The sequence below is a fragment of the Coregonus clupeaformis genome, chromosome 26 (genome assembly GCF_020615455.1).
Source record: "Coregonus clupeaformis isolate EN_2021a chromosome 26, ASM2061545v1, whole genome shotgun sequence".
NCBI classification, from domain to species: domain Eukaryota; kingdom Metazoa; phylum Chordata; class Actinopteri; order Salmoniformes; family Salmonidae; genus Coregonus; species Coregonus clupeaformis.
This window is the reverse complement of record NC_059217.1, coordinates 32,443,150-32,461,862: the sequence shown is the minus strand read 5'-3', so window position 1 is coordinate 32,461,862 and position 18,713 is coordinate 32,443,150. Positions and strand designations below refer to the sequence as shown.

General features: G+C 49.6%; 1 protein-coding gene across 1 annotated transcript in view; it reads left to right on the top strand.

Annotated features, from left to right (window-relative positions):
• Positions 1-17,781, top strand: part of LOC121540195 (protein PRRC2C-like) — a 50,849-nt gene extending 33,068 nt beyond the window's left edge. The window contains 20 exon segments of the mRNA XM_045207819.1: positions 121-2,673; positions 4,867-5,018; positions 5,216-5,370; positions 5,535-5,693; positions 5,695-5,929; positions 6,030-6,115; positions 6,250-6,444; positions 6,580-6,837; positions 9,063-9,251; positions 10,898-11,069; positions 11,222-11,422; positions 13,199-13,305; positions 13,435-13,601; positions 13,785-14,016; positions 14,187-14,294; positions 14,398-14,586; positions 14,754-14,857; positions 14,963-15,089; positions 15,184-15,456; positions 15,748-17,781. Coding sequence (XP_045063754.1) covers positions 121-2,673; positions 4,867-5,018; positions 5,216-5,370; positions 5,535-5,693; positions 5,695-5,929; positions 6,030-6,115; positions 6,250-6,444; positions 6,580-6,837; positions 9,063-9,251; positions 10,898-11,069; positions 11,222-11,422; positions 13,199-13,305; positions 13,435-13,601; positions 13,785-14,016; positions 14,187-14,294; positions 14,398-14,586; positions 14,754-14,857; positions 14,963-15,089; positions 15,184-15,456; positions 15,748-16,005 — 5,920 coding nt within the window. The 3' untranslated portion in view covers positions 16,006-17,781.
• Positions 17,782-18,713: the final 932 nt, after the last annotated feature.

Sequence of the window (18,713 nt, the reverse complement as noted above, 5' to 3'; positions counted from 1 at the left end):
TACACACCTTCTTTCCTCACCTCCACAGTGCATATTGAGAGGCAGCCACTTCTGTCATCAAATATTGTCCACCATGTTTGCTGCGTTTTTTATTAAAACATCTCTCTCGCTCTTCCCCAGGTTGGACTCTGGGTTGGAGCTGGACCGGGGTACCCCAGCCATGTACCCCAGCAAGGAAATCAGTCCTCTTGAGCCCCGCAGCAAGACTGACTTCTTCAGAAACCCCACAGAGCCCCTGTCAGGGTTCGGCCCAGGCCCAGAGGAGGCTACAGGATCCCTGCAGACAGAGAGAGGGCCTGGTGGGTCCCCCTTTGAGCCAGAGGAGCCTGGCTTGCCCACTGGAGTGGAGGTTGAGGCTCTGGGACAGGCCATGCTACAGAGGACCATCTCCCAGGGCTCCAGCCACTCCCTCAAACTGGATGAGGCCATGTTCGACAGCCTCCCCCTGGGCACAAAGACACTTGAGCTCCAGGATGCAGGGGAGAGGCCAGGCCCAGACGAACTGAAGGCCAGGAAAGAGCCTTTCTCCCAGGCTTCTGTGGCCAACAACCGGCCCACTCCTCCATCCGACATCCTCCACAAGCCAGAGAAGCTGCCCCTGCCAGCCCCTAGCAAGCAGAAGAATGAGCTGCGCTTGGGAGGGAGGTCAGTGGCCAGCCGGAGGGACGGGCCAGGGGGAGAGAGGCCTGTACGCAGGTCTGGACCCATTAAGAAACCTGTACTCCGAGACATGAAGGAAGAGAGAGAGCAGCGGGAGGAGAGAGAGAGACACAGAGAGAGAGGGGAAAGAGGGGAGAGACCCAAGAAGGAGGAGCGAGGAGGAGTGAAAGCTGCCTCTGCGGCTGCTGCTGTGTCTGGGGGCCCCAGGGACAGGCCCCAGGGAGAAAGAGAGAAGGACAGGGAGAGGGATGGGAAGAGGGAGGCCCCTGAGACCGAGGAGGGGTCTGTGAATGGCCCCCAGAGATCCAGAGACACACAGGCCCTGTCAGGAGCACCGACACCAGCCTCCCAGGACAACAAGACAGACAAACCAACGACCAATGACAAACACCCTGAACCTAAACTATCCTGTAGGAAGGAGTCCAACCTGCCTCCACGGGCCTACCGCCGTGAGGAGAGAGAGAGGGAACGGGAGAGAGAGCGAGAGAGGGAAAGAGATCGGGAGAGAGAGATGGAGAGGGACAGAGAGAGAGACTGGCCGGCTGATGGTTTTAGAGCCAGAGGCAGAGGGGAGTACTACTCTCGAGGACGGAGTTTTCGGGGGACTTACAGTGGTCGAAATAGAGGTGGCCGGGGTCGTAGTCGAGGGGAGTACCCTTACCGGGAGCCGCGCTCACGCTCAGACCTCCCCGCCATTGGTGGCGGCATTGCCTTCCGCTGCTGCCGTGAAGAGAGCGAGACGCGCAGCGAGAGCTCTGACTTCGAAGTAATGCCCAAACGCAGGAGGCGTCGTGGCTCCAATACCGACTCGGAGAGTGAAGGAGGACGGGAGTCCGCTAGCGACACGGGGGCTTCAGACCGTGAGCCCAGCGCCAAACCACCCCGCCCGCTCCGCAGGGAACTACCAGGAGAGCACCGCTCCGGACCACACAAACCTGGCTTTGGACCCCCTCACCTGGGGGAGAAAGGAGGGCTCAGGGGAGGAGATGAGGAGGGTAGGCCCAAGCCAGGCTTCCTGCCCAAAGGAGAGCCGTCACGGCGGGGGAGAGGGGGCCTGTACAGCAGGCGAGGGGGAGCCAGGGAGAGAGGGGGTACTAGGTCAGCTCCTCTCAGACGACCAGGAACCAGAGAGTTGTCCTCCCTGTGGCCCTCTAAACCTATGGAGACCTTCCGCCCTGAGGACACAGAACCTTCATCACGCTACGACAACCGGGACACCCACTCTGACCGACGGCCTGTACGAGGGGACAGAGACCGTCCTTTCGAGGTGAAGAAGTTTGGGGAGGGGGGACCCCAGAGTAGCAGAGACAGAGAGAGGCCCCGTCGCCCTCGCCCAGCCCGACCCCCCAGACAGGACAAACCCCCCCGCTTCCGGAGGCTGAAGGAGAGAGAGGCTGCAGTATTAGCTGGAGGAGAGACTGGACCTGGACCTACCTCCACTGCCTCCCTCCCAGCCTTAGTGCGTGCCTCTGGGCCTGGCCCTGTCTCCCTGTCCCCTACCCTCTCCAGAGCTCCAGGGACCCCAGTCACCATGCCTGTAGAGGGGGGACCCACAGCCGCTGACCTGCCCCTGACCTCTGATCCAGCCCTGCCTGACGCCACCCCTACCACGCCCTGTGCCGTGGGCACCAAGTCACCTGACCTTTCCAATCAGAACTCTTCTGACCAGGCCAACGAGGAGTGGGAAACGGCGTCAGAGAGCAGTGATTTTAACGAACGGAGAGAAAGAGAGGAGAGGAGGGGAGCGCTGGAGGCTGCTAACGCAGCTGCCCAGCCCTCGGCCCCAGCCCCCCTACCCCCTCAAGGCTCAGCACCCCCCAGTAGGACCCCCACTGAGGGAGGGGTGACGCCCAAACGCGAGGTAGCGGGCCCTGCCTGGGCCAGGAGGAGTTTCTCCAGTCAGCGTCCTGTGGAGAGGCAGAACCGCAGGGGGAACAGCGGACCCAAACCAGGCCGCGGCTACACAGGGGGGAAGGGAGAGAGGAGAGGAGGGGGCAAGGCTGGACGCAGAGGGTGAGTCATCCACCAATCACACACAGTGATTTGGTTTGACCTTATGCCTTGACTGTTTGCATGTTAGATCTACTCACAGTTAACATAATGAACAATATCGTATTATACAACCCATATTATAAAACCTAACTCCAATGCCATGCTCCACTGTGTGTGTGTGAGGGAGCGAGAGATTGTGAAAGCGAGAGAGCTGTGGAAACACAATCTTCCTGAAGGACAAATGTTTAATCTCCTTTCGTATCCTGTTTTAATTGCTGGCTGTGTGTTTTGGTTTGAAGTTATATATACATATACAGTGGGGGAAAAAAAGTATTTAGTCAGCCACCAATTGTGCAAGTTCTCCCACTTAAAAAGACGAGAGAGGCCTGTAATTTTCATCATAGGTACACGTCAACTATGACAGACAAATTGAGAAAAAAAATCCAGAAAATCACATTGTAGGATTTTTAATGAATTTATTTGCAAATTATGGTGGAAAATAAGTATTTGGTCACCTACAAATAAGCAAGATTTCTGGCTCTCACAGACCTGTAACTTCTTCTTTAAGAGGCTCCTCTGTCCTCTACTCGTTACCTGTATTAATGGCACCTGTTTGAACTTGTTATCAGTATAAAAGACACCTGTCCACAACCTCAAACAGTCACACTCCAAACTCCACTATGGCCAAGACCAAAGAGCTGTCAAAGGACACCAGAAACAAAATTGTAGACCTGCACCAGGCTGGGAAGACTGAATCTGCAATAGGTAAGCAGCTTGGTTTGAAGAAATCAACTGTGGGAGCAATTATTAGGAAATGGAAGACATACAAGACCACTGATAATCTCCCTCGATCTGGGGCTCCACGCAAGATCTCACCCCGTGGGTCAAAATGATCACAAGAACGGTGAGCAAAAATCCCAGAACCACACGGGGGGACCTAGTGAATGACCTGCAGAGAGCTGGGACCAAAGTAACAAAGCCTACCATCAGTAACACACTACGCCGCCAGGGACTCAAATCCTGCAGTGCCAGACGTGTCCCCCTGCTTCAGCCAGTACATGTCCAGGCCCGTCTGAAGTTTGCTAGAGTGCATTTGGATGATCCAGAAGAGGATTGGGAGAATGTCATATGGTCAGATGAAACCAAAATATAACTTTTTGGTCAAAACTAAACTCGTCGTGTTTGGAGGACAAAGAATGCTGAGTTGCATCCAAAGAACACCATACCTACTGTGAAGCATGGGGGTGGAAACATCATGCTTTGGGGCTGTTTTTCTGCAAAGGGACCAGGACGACTGATCCGTGTAAAGGAAAGAATGAATGGGGCCATGTATCGTGAGATTTTGAGTGAAAACCTCCTTCCATCAGCAAGGGCATTGAAGATGAAACGTGGCTGGGTCTTTCAGCATGACAATGATCCCAAACACACCGCCCGGGCAACGAAGGAGTGGCTTCGTAAGAAGCATTTCATGGTCCTGGAGTGGCCTAGCCAGTCTCCAGATCTCAACCCCATAGAAAATCTTTGGAGGGAGTTGAAAGTCTGTGTTGCCCAGCGACAGCCCCAAAACATCACTGCACTAGAGGAGATCTGCATGGAGGAATGGGCCAAAATACCAGCAACAGTGTGTGAAAACCTTGTGAAGACTTACAGAAAACGTTTGACCTGTGTCATTGCCAACAAAGGGTATATAACAAAGTATTGAGAAACTTTTGTTATTGACCAAATACTTATTTTCCACCATAATTTGCAAATAAATTCATTAAAAATCCTACAATGTGATTTTCTGGATTTTTTTTCTCATTTTGTCTGTCATAGTTGACGTGTACCTATGATGAAAATTACAGGCCTCTCTCATCTTTTTAAGTGGGAGAACTTGCACAATTGGTGGCTGACTAAATACTTTTTTCCCCCACTGTATAAAGCGAGTCAGGGTGTATTTTTTTTGTCTGCCTCTGGAGGAGAATACACTGGGTACTCATCATCGCTCCCTTTCTGGTTGCATCCCAATAGTCTAAAGTGGTTTTCTTTCCTCGTCTCGTCTCCTCTCCTTCACCTGTACTGATGTGAAAGCAATGTCCTCCATTACATTACTATATCCTGGACTGAAACCACTGAAGATCCCACAGTCTTTAGACCACCTTTTTTATGAAGCTGCTGCTTCTCTGTACAGTGGCCTTGTGTGTCTCTAATATTTATTTCTCTCCTCTCCTCCAGAGCTGCCCCTAACCCAGACTCAGCCCCAGGTGGGGGAGCAGTGCGCCCCGGGGGTAAAGATCCATCTGGACGCAGGAAGGACGAGGCCAAACAGACCAAACAGAAACCCAAGGAGAATGCTTTGTTGCAGTTTGACCTCAACAACTACGCCAGTGAGTCACATACACACCTGCTCATACCCATTGAGGCTATCTAGTGTCCATCTTGAAATTTATATTTTTCCCAAAATGCCACGAGTACTGTAATGTCATATTGGCCCAATACAGAATTATACAGATTATATTGTTCTAGAACTTATACCATGTCTGTGGAACTGATGTGATGTCACTTCCTGTGTGCTGTCCTATAGGTGTGGTGATCATAGATGACCATCCAGAGGTGACGACCTTAGAGGACCCCCAGTCTAACACTGCAGACGACGGCTTCACTGAGGTGGTCTCACGCAAACAACAGAAACGACTACAGGACGAGGAGAGGAGAAAGAAAGAAGAACAGACTACACAGGTGAGAGGGAGGAGGGATGCGGGAGAGAGGGAGTGTGCACTTCACCACTGGAAGGCAATTACTCCTGTATTGACTAGGGACACATTGACACAAGACTCAAATTGAGGACCATAACATCTGACATCCCTAACCTGTATGTTGTTGCATTGTGTGTCCGTTTACAGCACTATGGGAAGAAAGGACCAGGGGAGAAGGGGGAGAGGAGGAGGAGGAGGCAAGCTGCCTCCCAGATTTGCCAAAAAACAGCAGCAGCAACAACAAGCATCGCAACAACAACAGCAAGCCTCACAGCCACAGCCCCCACCTCCCCCCCAAAAACCCCAGCCCCATCTCTCTGCCCCCCAGCTCCCTCCCCCCTCCCAGCCTGCTGCCTCTCCCCAGACTCTGGAGGTCTCTTTGGCCCACCTACCCTCTGCCCCGACCCCCACCACTGTGGACTTCACCTCTAAGATCTCCCTGCCCCCTGTGGCTCCAGCCACGCAGCCCCACAGCACTCTGGGTACGGAACTCTGGGAGAACAAGGTGGCCGGATCCACCATCCTCCCCGACGTCAAGAAACGTGAGTCACACAACCGCAGGACACAGTCATATTTCACCAGAGATTTACATTTTATTAGTGAAAACGTTTAAACTTGTCTAATATGTTGTGTGTGTTTCAGTTGGACCGATCAGCCCTCCTCAGCCTCCTTCAGTCAGTGCCTGGAACAAACCTCTCACCTCCTTCACTGGGGCCCTCATTCCTGAGGTACAAACCTCCCTCTTTCTCTGCCTAGTAGCCATCTTGCACAGTGTTTCACAACCTGTTTTGTACAACAGACTGACCAGCTATGGGTCTGTTCTGTTTCATTGTGGCTCTAAAAAAAGTATTGTGTGTTGAAGGGACTAAATCCTGGCTCAGAAGGCAGTGTGGATCTGGGGATGGACAGTATCCAGTTTGGAGCCCCGTCCTCATCTGGCAGTACAGACAGCGATGGTGTACCAGCCATGCTAGAGACTGGATCTGACGACAAACTACCTGCTCCGAAAGAACAGAGACAGAAACAGCCCCGTGCCGGGCCCATCAAAACACAGAAGGTAGGGTACAACACTGACTGACTGACTGACTGACTGAAATACTCAGAAAATCGATAGTGATTGATACGTTATGATTCTTCATAGTTTGTTTTTTTTACTCTAACTTTATCGCTCTCTTTCCCTCTCCCTCCCCAGCTCCCTGACATGGAGCCAGTAGAGCCTAAGGAGTACAAGCCTGGCCCTATCGGTAAAGAACGCTCCCTCCGTAACCGCAAGGCTAAGGACGTCTGCGGGGGGGAGGGAGAGGGTCTGGATGGGGGGATAGTACCTGGAGGGTCCAGCAGAGCAGTAGACTCAAGCCCCACCAACACAGACACCTCTGTTCCTGAGCTGGGGGGCGACATTGAGGGGATGATCACCATACCCTCTGCAGAGTACGCCAGCAGTTCCAAGGTGAGAGGGGATGGGGTTGGTTGAAATGGTATACCCGATATGGCCACCAGTCTATCCACCTCAGAACCCTGCTTTAAATAGGAATGTACAGGTAACTGCCAAAATAAAGGAAACCCCAACATTAAGTGTCTTAATAGGGCGTTGGGCCAGAATAGCTTCAATGCACCTTGGCATAGATTCTACAAGTGTCTGGAACTCTATTGGAGGGATTCAACGCCAATCTTCCACGAGAAATTCCATCATTTGGTGTTTTGTAGATGGTGGTGGAAAACGCTGTCTCAGGCACCGCTCCAGAATCTCCCATAAGTGTTCAATTGGGTTGGGCTCTGGTGACTGAGGCATATGGTTTACTTCGTTTTCATGTTTATCATACCATTGTGACCACTCATACCCTTTGGATGGGGGTGTTGTCAACCTATGGAGGCATAATCACAGTAGCCAAAATAATGGCCTGCCAAGCATTTGTACAGTGTTCAGACCCCTTGACTTTTTCCACATTTTGTTACGTTACAGCCTTATTCTAAACTGGATTAAATAAGAAATTGTCCTCATCAATCTACACACAATACCCCATAATGACAAAGTGAAAACAGGTTTTTATCATTTTTCTGCACATTTAGAAAAAACAAAAAACAGATACCTTATTTACATAATTATTCAGACCCTATGCTATGAAACTCGAAATTGAGCTCAGGTGCACCCTGTTTCCATTGGTCATTCTTGATGTTTCTACAACTTGATTGGAGTCCACCTGTGGTAAATTCAATTGATTGGACATGATTTGGAAAGGCACACACCTGTCCATATAAGGTCCCACAGTTGACAGTGCACGTCAAAGCAAAAACCAAGCCATGAGGTCGAAGGAATTGTCTGTAGAGCTCTGAGACAGGATTGTGTCGAGGCACAGATCTGGGAAAGGCTACCAAAAAATTTCTGCAGCATTGAAGGTCCCCAAGAACACAGTGGCCTCCATCATTCTTAAATGGAAGATGTTTGGAACCACCAGGACTCTTCCTAGAGCTGGCCTGCCGGCCAAACTGAGCAATCGGGGGAGAAGGGCCTTGGTCAGGGAGGTGACCAAGAACCTGATGGTCACTCTGACAGAGCTCTAGAGTTCCTCTGTGGAGATGGGAGAACCTTCCAGAAAGACAACCATCTCTGCAGCACTCCACCAATCAAGCCTTTATGGTAGAGTGACCAGACGGAAGCCACTCCTCAGTAAAGGCACATGACAGCCCGCTTGGAGTTTGCCAAAAGGCACCTAAAGACTCAGACCATAAGAAACAAGATTCTCCAGTCTGATGAAACCAAGATTGAACTCTTTGTACTGAATGCCAAGCGTCAAGTCTGGAGGAAACCTGGCACCATCCCTACGGTGAAGCATGGTGGTGGCAGCATCATGCAGTGGGGATGTTTTTCAGCGGCAGGGACTGGGAGACTAGTCAGGATCGAGGCAAAGATGAACAGAGCAAAGTACAGAGAGATCCTTGATGAAAACCTGCTCAGGACCTCAGACTGGGGCGAAGGTTCACCTTCCAACAGAACAACAACCTTAAGCACACAGCCAAGACAACGCAGGAGTGGCTTCGGGACAAGTCTCTGAAAGTCCTTGAGTGGCCCAGCCAGAGCACGCTCTTGAACCCGATCGGACATCTCTGGAGAGACCTTAAAATAGCTGTGCAGCAACGCTCCCCATCCAACCTGACAGAGCTTGAGAGGATCTGCAGAGAAGAATGGGAGAAACTCCCCAAATACAGGTGCGCTAAGCTTGTAGCATCATACCCAAGAAGACTCGAGGCTGTAATCGCTGGCAAAGGTGCTTCAACAAAGTACTGAGTAAAGGTTCTGAAGACTTATGTAAATGTAATATTTCAGTTCTTAATTCTTTATACATTTGCTAAAATTTCTAAAAACCAATTTTTGCTTTGTCGTTATGGAGTATTGTGTGTAGATTGATGACAAAAAAATAACGATTTTATCAATTTTAGAACAAGGCTGTAACTTAACAATGTGGAAAAAGTCAAGGGGTCTGAATACTTTCTGAATGGACTGTATACATGATGGGATGTTGATTGCTTAACTCAGGAACCACACCTGTGTTGAAGCACCTGCTTTCAATATACTTTGTATCCCTAATTTAAACAAGTGTTTCCATTATTTTGACAGTTACCTGTGTTCCATTCATTACGATTATATTGACATCATTTTGTTTCACCCCCCATCAGGAGTCAGTGACTGACTACACCACCCCCTCGTCCTCTCTGGCTGACAGCGTTCCTACTGGAGGGAGTAAGATGGAGGAGAGGCTGGTAGCCAATGTGCCCCTGCCCCACTCTCTCCCTCGTAGAGAGGCCCTACAGCAGAGCTCCAGCCTCAGTACTGTCTCTCCTGCTAGTGTTGACCTCACACTGAAGGTAATGTTACAAAACCCATAACTAGCCTACGGATATTGTTGCACTCACTTTGTCTAGGGGTCCTAGGCCTAGTTACTAGGGATGTGACAAATGCAAAAAAAAATCTTAACGTTTAAACTGCTATTTTTTTATTGTTTAAAGAAAATCATAAAATGACCTACCAGACAGCGCTCACCTTACTGCTGTCCCCCACCCACTCAGCAACGACGGTATTAATGCCGTTTTAGGTTCTCTGTGTGCCTCTCCTCCATGTCCTCAGTTGTCAGTACATGGGACTTCATGTCCCACTTCTCATTCATGTGATGGCTCGTTGCAGTGATGCATGACAGCGTGTTCATATAAGTCCAACAATCTGTACATAATCAAAATAATATGATTTATGATCTTTTAAAAATATTTCTGCTAAGACGCAATTTTCAGATCAGTGACAAGTTACAACAGCGTTTCCCAAACTAGGGGTCTCGACGTGATTTGAAAATAGGGTCGTGAGAGAAAAATAAAATAAATGCCGCTTGGTTCATAGAACCGCGCTTATAATAATAAGTGCGTAAACTCCGATATCTTCTACATGAGCTTGTGTTGTGTATTTGCTTGGTCTCCTATTGGGACTAGTGGTGTTTATATGCTCTGTCTCATAAATGTGGTTGTGACAAACAGAGCAATGCTCACAAGCAGAACTCGTTAGAACAGAGTGGACAGGACCCATCACCAAATCAGACTAGGGGAAAAAGAACATCATACACAATTATTGCCTGAACTTCCCAATACCGTTCTGTTGCAGTTTCACTCACTTCAAACCATACTCGCTTCAGATTGAAGTACGGTCAGACTGATTTTGTAATAGACTGTCATAGCCGCAAATAAGAAAGTTAACATTGGCTGTTGATTGACATCACTTTTTTTTACATGGTGGGGTCGTGATAAAAAAAGTGTATATATATATATATATATATATATATATATATATATATATATATATATATAATATATATATATATATAAATAAATATAAATAATATAAATGGGGTCACGGGGCAAAAAGGTTTGCGAATCCGTGACTTACCACGTGCATTAGTATCAAACAGAGTAAGCAGTGGCGCGCGAATGAGCACACGGCCACCACTTTCTCCCCATCATCTCCCTACAGCGCAATGGCGCACATTCAGATGGCAGGGGTTAAAGTTCTCCGTCTCTGCGACAGAGTTCCGTCATGGATGACACATGAGGTTTGAGTAAATTGGGATTATTTTTTTTTTAGTGTAAAAAAAAACATTCCAGGCCACACTATGAACTTCTAAAACTAGATAGAAAGTATGTAGAAATTATAATGGACCTATATATTTCCAAATAACTGCCCTTTTTCTAGCCCTCAAATTTTTGACAAATCGGTCATAAAATCTGTACGGCCCTCCATTGAATTTCAAAATCCTGATGTGGCCCGCTGATCTGAGATCGACTTATGTTTCAGTCATGGAAAACAGAGGAAACATTGAGGTACACACACACACACCACACACACACACAGCTACTGTATACACACCACTACTGTAGACCTCACACTGAAGGTAACACACATGCAGTACACCCTATGCATTTGACTGTCCAACTTCTAATTCATTTATTTGACCTTTCTTCTCTCTGTTTAGATGGAGTCAGCTCGTAAAGCGTGGGAGAACTCCCCCAGCCTAGTAGAGAAGAGCTCTCCTGTCACCTCTTCTCCCATCACCTCCTGCACCTCCTCTTCCTACTCCTCCTTCTCCTCTGCCTCCATGCCTCAGATACCAGTGGCCTCTGTTACACCAAGCACCTCTCTGACAGGTACTGTATTTCTTTGTACGTCCGATTAATACTTGTTATACAATGCTTTTACACTAATATTTGTTACCCGTCTAATATATGGATTGTTGGGCAACATCACCCACATAAACTGCAACAGAAACCGGGTGTAGTGACATATTCCCCCTCCCTAGGTGCTGGGACCTACACCACGTCCTCTCTGAGCACTAAGACCACCACGGCCTCTGACCCCCCCAACATCTGCATGGTGAAACCCCAGCAGCTGCAGACAGGATCCATGGCTGGGACCAGCTTCTCCCAGCTGGGCTGTGTGGCCCCCTTGCTACCCCAGCAGCAACAGACTCCACAGGTCTACGTCTCCCAGTCTGCAGCAGGTGAGACCTCCAACGCATCTGACGCTTGTATGCACTTAGAGGTTTTTCCCTAACTACGTTACCTCACCAGGAAAAAAAGTGTCCCTAGTTAGTTACTTAGACTAGCAGATACTACTAAACTTGAATGAAAACAGTTCTGTTCAATGGGTATGGAGGCTTATAAGCTTTTATGATGAGACAGCTATTTAGTGTTGTGCTCCTCTCTCTTGTCTCGTATCAGTGACTGCTGAGTGAGCCTCCCATTGGCATGCTAGCTATAGAGCTGAGTACAGTTGGCCCCATAGGGAGGTCAGCTATTAGCCTCTATCAGAGAGAGCTGAGCCCACAGGAACAGCCATCACGGCTCATAGAGGACACGCATTTAGAGAGGGAAAGGTCAATGCATTGACAATCCTTATGTGATCTGAGATGGAGACAGCTGTGATATTACTGAAGGTGATGCTAGTGATTAAAAGTGTTGTCAGGACACACAATAGACATGCGTTTGTCAGGATTGTGGTGAGTTTGTGAATTTAGGAGTTTTGATCCCCTTTTCTCTCTTTCTGTTTCCCTGATTCTATTATCTGTCTCTCTCTCTGTCTGTCTCTCTCTGACTGTCTGTCTCTCTTTCTGTCTCTTTCTCTGTCTCTGCCTCTCTCGGTTTGTCCGTCTGCCTCTCTCTCTCGGTCTGTCCGTCTGCCTCTCTCTCTCGGTCTGTCCGTCTGCCTCTCTCTCTCGGTCTGTCCGTCTGCCTCTCTCTCTCGGTCTGTCCGTCTGCCTCTCTCTCTCGGTCTGTCCGTCTGCCTCTCTCTCTCGGTCTGTCCGTCTGCCTCTCTCTCTCGGTCTGTCCGTCTGCCTCTCTCTCTCGGTCTGTCCGTCTGCCTCTCTCTCTCGGTCTGTCCGTCTGCCTCTCTCTCTCGGTCTGTCTGTCTGTCTGTCTGCCTCTCTCTCTCGGTCTGTCTGTCTGCCTGTCTGCCTGCCTCTCTCGGTCTGTCTGTCGGTCTGCCTGCCTGCCTCTCTCGGTCTGCCTGCCTCTCTCTCTCGGTCTGTCTGTCTGCCTCTCTCTCTCGGTCTGTCTGTCTGCCTCTCTCTCTCGGTCTGTCTGCCTCTCTCTCTCGGTCTGTCTGTCTGCCTCTCTCTCTCGGTCTGTCTGCCTCTCTGCCTGTCTGCCTGCCTCTCTCTCGGTCTGTCTGTCTGCCTGCCTCTCTCTCGGTCTGTCTGTCGGTCTGCCTGCCTGCCTCTCTCGGTCTGCCTGCCTGCCTCTCTCGGTCTGCCTGCCTCTCTCTCTCGGGATGTCTGTCTGCCTCTCTCTCTCGGTCTGTCTGTATGCCTCTCTCTCTCTCGGTCTGTCTGTCTGCCTCTCTCTCGGTCTGTCTGTCTGCCTGCCTCTCTCTCTGTCTGTCTGTCTGCCTGCCTGCCTCTGTCGGTCTGCCTGCCTGCCTCTCTCGGTCTGTCGGTCTGCCTGCCTGCCTCTCTCGGTCTGTCGGTCTGCCTGCCTGCCTCTCTCGGTCTGCCTGCCTGCCTGCCTCTCTCGGTCTGCCTGCCTGCCTGCCTCTCTCGGTCTGCCTGCCTGCCTGCCTCTCTCGGTCTGCCTGCCTGCCTGCCTCTCTCGGTCTGCCTGCCTGCCTGCCTCTCTCGGGTCTGTCTGTCTGTCTGCCTGCCTCTCTCTCTCATCTCTCTCTCTCTCTCTCTCTCTCTCTCTCTCTCTCTCTCTCTCTATCTCTCTGTGTCTCTCTCTCTCTGTCTCTCTCTCTCTCTGTGTCTCTGTCGCTCTCTGTCTGTCTGTGGGTTCTGCAGCCCAGATTCCAGCGTTCTACATGGACACCAGTCACCTGTTCAGCAACCCCCGCCTGGCACCTCCCTCTCTGGCACAGCAGCAGGGCTACCAGCCTAGACTCTCACAGGTACACACTACAAGGATCTCTTTAACTAGTCTTAAAGCTTAAACTTTCCTTATGTAGCCTTATTCTCCCCTTATAAAACCTTATTCTTCCCTTGTGAAGCCTTATAAGGCCTTATTTTCTCCCCTCCAGCAGGCAGCGGTGCAGCAGATTCCAATCCCCATCTATGCTCCCCTGCAGGGCCAGCACCAACACACACACCAACACACACACTCTCACCAGGCCCAGCTAGGCCTCAGCACTGGACCTCCCGTCTCCCAGCCACAGGACCTCTTCAGCTCCTCAATTCAGCCTTACAGGTAACACACACACTATGATAGTAACACACATACACTGATATGTGGCAGGATATGTTGCTGTTTGTGTATTTATCAAACAATGCTGTTTGGGTGAAGTGTAGTCACTCTGACCGGTAAGAGGTGTGTGTGTGTGTGTGTGTTTGATCACACACTATTTGAACTCTCTCCTCCTCTGTCCTGCAGGTCTCAGCAGGCCTTTATGCAGAGCAGCCTGTCCCAGCCCAGCCCCATGATGTTATCAGGGCCGTCTCTCCACAGCTACCCAGGGGTTGGGGGCCCTGATCTGGGCAAGCCTCAGTCCAGCCTGGCCTACCAGCAGCCCTCCAACACACACATCCCCATCCTGTTTGAACCGCAGCTCAACCAGCCCTCTGGCATGGGAGGATCCCAGCTGATAGACACACACCTACTGCAGGTATGGGATAAGGTACGCACGATGTAGTAACAACGTTCTTATAATGTATTCACAACTGTTGAGTGGGAGAACTCATGTTATCTTGGTAAATGCTCGAGCTTCTATGTGGTTATACAAGAGCTTTGTAAGGAATATAGTCTTAACACCCCCCCCCCCCTCTCCCTCTCCAGCGTCAGGGGATGAGTCAGCATTCTAACCTGTACTCGGGGCAGGTGCAGCAACATGGACAGAGCAGTTACTATAGTAACACACAGTCTCCTAGCTCTGCCATGCAGCAGGTATACACATTATTTACACGCTTTCAAACAGATGAATGTCAAAACAGACAATCATGACATTGAAACTAACTCACCTCTCTCTCTCTCGCCCTGTCCTCTCTAGGTGCAAGTCCCTCTGCCGGGCTCCCAGCTAGGTCTTCCTAACTATGGTTCTGGGGGCAGCCAACCCCTCCTGGCGCTGCCACCCACCCCTCCCCAGGCTCAGCCCCCCAGCCGCCAGCCCCCTGTATCCCAGCCCTACAGGGGACCCTTCGGACCTACACACAGCATGATGCAGCCCCCCTCCAGCAAGGTACGTACCAGGGAACGAATATAAAGCTCTGCGTATGTGAGAGAGAGACACTTGTTTGTATGTCTCGAAGCCTTATGATATTGTAGCTGTGTGTGTGAGCGTTGTGTTGGTGAGATGCTAGCAGCACATGATCTAATGCGTCTCTGCCCTGTCTGTTTCATGTCCAGATGTGTGAGATGGACCTGAAGCTGTTTGGCAGTGGGATGGACATGAAGCCTGGAACTCCTCCTCACAGCGCTAGGAGCACTACCCCTACATCTAGTCCTTACAGGTAACTCTCACACACACACTCACCTCTAGTCCTTACTGGTAACACGCACACCTTCTACCTGTTTATTAGTGTGCCAAGAGCTGATGTATTGTTGTGTCTGGTCAGGGCCAGCTCTACGTCTCCCAGCAGCCAGTCCAGTAAGATGAACAGCATGCTGTACCAGAAACAGTTCCAGCCCAGCTCTGCTGCCATGAGGATCACACAGCACTTCCCTGGACAGTTCAACCCACAGGTAATACACACTGAAGAGGGATAGGCCAGAGCCTAACACTAACCCTTTTTATAAAAATAAAATAAAACCTTTCTCCTTCTCTCCCTCCTTTCAGATTCTGTCTCAGCCCAACATGGTCTCTCCTCTGGTGCGCCCTCCCCCCCACACCCAACATGCTAACTCATTTGGTGGAGGGATGCAGCGTTCGCCTATGGGCCCACCCCCCATGTCTCCCTCCCTGGGAGGGGGTCTGATGCCTCACCCCCGGCCGCTACCGCAGCAGTTCCCCCAGCAGCACCTCTCCCACCCCCCCAGAGGGCCTCCTCCCCCTCTCGCACCTCGAGGCCCACCAGGTCCCAGAGGCAGCCAGGCAGAGCAGGACCTCAAGGTATAGTATAGTACTGAAGGGTTATGGGTACTGTAGTGTACATGTCTTTGGTGAGCTCTGTACATGTGTGGTGAGCTCTGTACAGGAGTGTTTCTCAACTTTGGCCCTTGAGTACCCCCAATGTTACAAATTTTTGCTCTAGTCCTGCTTGCTGATTAGTTGACTGGTTGAACTAGAATGTGCCTGGTGGTGAAAAATCTGATGTATCCTAAATGAACCCAGCAGTACGACGTGATTAATTGATTGATTTGATAGCTATATTAACTGGTTGATCTCCTGTCGGTTCCGCAGGCGAAGCAGCGAGCCGAGGTTCTCCAGTCAACTCATAAATTCTTCTCAGAGCAGCAGCTCAAGGCTCCATCAGTCTCCAAACCCTCTCGTCTCGACCAGGGAGGCGACAAACTCCCCCTCGACATCCTGCCCCCCAACCACCAGACCGTAGGAGTCGTGGAGCGCCCTGAGCCCGACAAACCCTCCCTGTCGGTGGGCAAGCCCATCCGGACCGGCCCAATCAAGCCCCAGGCCATCAAACCAGAGGAGGGGAAGTAGAGCCTTACACATTCTCCACAGAAGGAGAGGAGGAGAAATAATTCAGCTGCTCCACTCATTTACACAATCACTCGCTCTCACACATCACCCTTGCTGTTGTTGGAGAGGGGGAGGGAGAGAAAGGGAGGAGATGTGGGGGTGTATAAGTCTGAATGAGAGGGCTACTGTGTGTGCTCCAACCTCCCACCCTCCTCCCACCTCTCCCCATCTCCTTCTCTCCTGTCCTCCGCTATTGGGGGTCTGTGTGTGATTTCGGCGTAAGACAGCGATGAAAGCTGTACATGAAATGTCTACCACGATGGTAGAGAAAGAGGGAGAGAAAAAAGAAAATATATGAGATTCGCTGCTGATTTTGAAATTTTTATAGCTCTATGATTTCTGTTCCTTTCCTTTTCTCAGTTGAATCACATGAAGACAGGGCTGTTCTTTTTGTTAACAAAAGAATGTATCAATCTTTTGTTTTTGTAGTTGAACAATCAATCTTATTTAAAGCGATGTCTTTTAGTGAAGCACAGACACGTTCTATTCCTCTGTCTGTCCTCCCATCACTACTAACACAGAGCTATGTGAGTGTGTCTCTGCATGATCACCACACACTCCCCCTAATGCTCAACGGTTTCACCAATATTACTTAAAGAAAAACTATGAAGTAAGTAATTCAGTTTTTTGTTTGTTTTCCTAGAGAAAAAAGGTAAGATACAGCAGTTGATTGCTTGATCGATTGATTTATTGATAAGTCTGCCTTCCCTCCTGCTTTCTGCTCTCATTTCTTTGCCTGACATGGTGGTGTGTGCGTTTGTGTTTTGCGTGTTGCACACATGGGGAGGCTATTGCCCGGTTCTCTCCTGTATCTTTAGCCAAAGGTTGAGCAGCGCAAATATATCACAGAGCCTTTGGAAATCCCTGTTGCTATGGCAGCAGAGTGGAAGGGGAGTTATTATGGGTTGTCGGTAAACGGTTACTACAGACACCCTGAATCCAGTCTAGGGATAAGTCTCACACACTCCCCTCTTCCTTCCTCCCCCTGCATCCCTCAAGAGGAGAATAGAGTACACCTATAATACACCCCTCCACCACCGCTCACACACCCATCCTCACGGTGTCTCTCGCACACACACTTTACTGTAGGGCACCCAACCCTGCTGCTACTGACTGACAGAGAGAGTGAATGAGTTCTGGTGCCCTTAGCCCGGACACACACACAGCAGGAGAGGGCTAGAGAGTGGGGGGGGGGTTACTTTTTAAAACTGTAGAAACAGAAAATAGTTCAGTGTGGCATTCTGTGAACCCTCACCAAGAGGAAAAGAGACAGAATACAAAATGAGAAAAAAGCCTCGAGTTGAACTGTAGACTGTAGTTCTACTGTGTTCTGGGGCAGTAGGACAGGTGTTAGTGTTGAGAGGAGAGATCGGCCCTGTCTTTTCCCGTTTCTCCAGCTAACCCCCGCTCACTCAGTCTCACTCAAGCCTACACCGCTCACTCATCTCGGGTTTACCATGGTGACAAGGGTCCTTCAGAAATGTACAGTAGTATGCTCCCCTAGTGGTTAGGGGGATAGGGAGCCAGTTGCCCCAGTCCACCCCCCTCTAACCAGAACAGGGGATGAGAATTGTGTAGGAGGGAGTGGTGGAGGGTGTGATCATGATGATAATTAGTTTTGTTTTTTTGTTTTACTTGTACAGGGGGTACATCGCTGTATTAAAATATGTACGGTCTTATTTACATTCTTGGTTTGGTTAAAGAAACTAATAAAATAATATGCTGTTAAAAAGTAAACCTGTGACTGTGGTAGTTTATTCTTCAGTCTGTTAACTCATGATTCAGTTCAAATAACCAACATGTAGTTACAGATAGCACCACTAGATGTCAGTATCTAGATGGAATATCAAGACTAATACCGTAGGAGGCAAAATACAACATTTACCCACAGGTGGGCGCAAGATGTCTCACAGGATGTATAAATCTGAAGCATCTGTTTAGAACTTACACTCACCACCAAATATAGTGAGGAGAGGAAGTCCAGTGGCGGGAAGTGGGAGAAGAATGAAGCTAGATAAAACTTGCCGACATTCAGCAAATTGCAATTCGTAACATCATACGAATTGTAAATCGTGGCCATCCACAAATTAATACATACCATACGAAATGTAACATATCATACAAAATGGAGTGTCTTGGTTTTATGTACCGAATAATACGAAATGCTCTGAGACCAGGTTGGTCAAGAACTTAATCCTCTTTCTCAGGCAGGTTGGAAACAAAACTCCTCACACACACTTTGCACACACGTCCAGGGAGGGTGGAAACCGAGAGGCCAGGATTTAGTAGGAATGTGGATGATCAACTGTTTTGTCCATTAAGTCCTACCACTGCCTCATGTTGAAGTGATTCTCCAACAGTATGGACCTTGGACCGCTTCATTCAGGAGTCCCTTTCACTAAAAATGTGGGTTGAACCAAAACTTTTATTCATCACAATCTTTTGGATCTGTCAACTTAAACTATTTTACACAAAGGGCTCTGGACAGAAGTAGTGCACTAGGGAATAGGGTTTCATTTGAGAAAGTGCCATTGTAAGAGTCAGGTGTAAACGGCAGCAGGCAGGGTGAGGTATGTTTGGAAGCCAACCCCGGAGAGAGGGGAAGTATTCAGGAGGCTAGGACAGACTGTCCCGTCTACACCACATCTAACCCTCTCTGCCCCCCTATG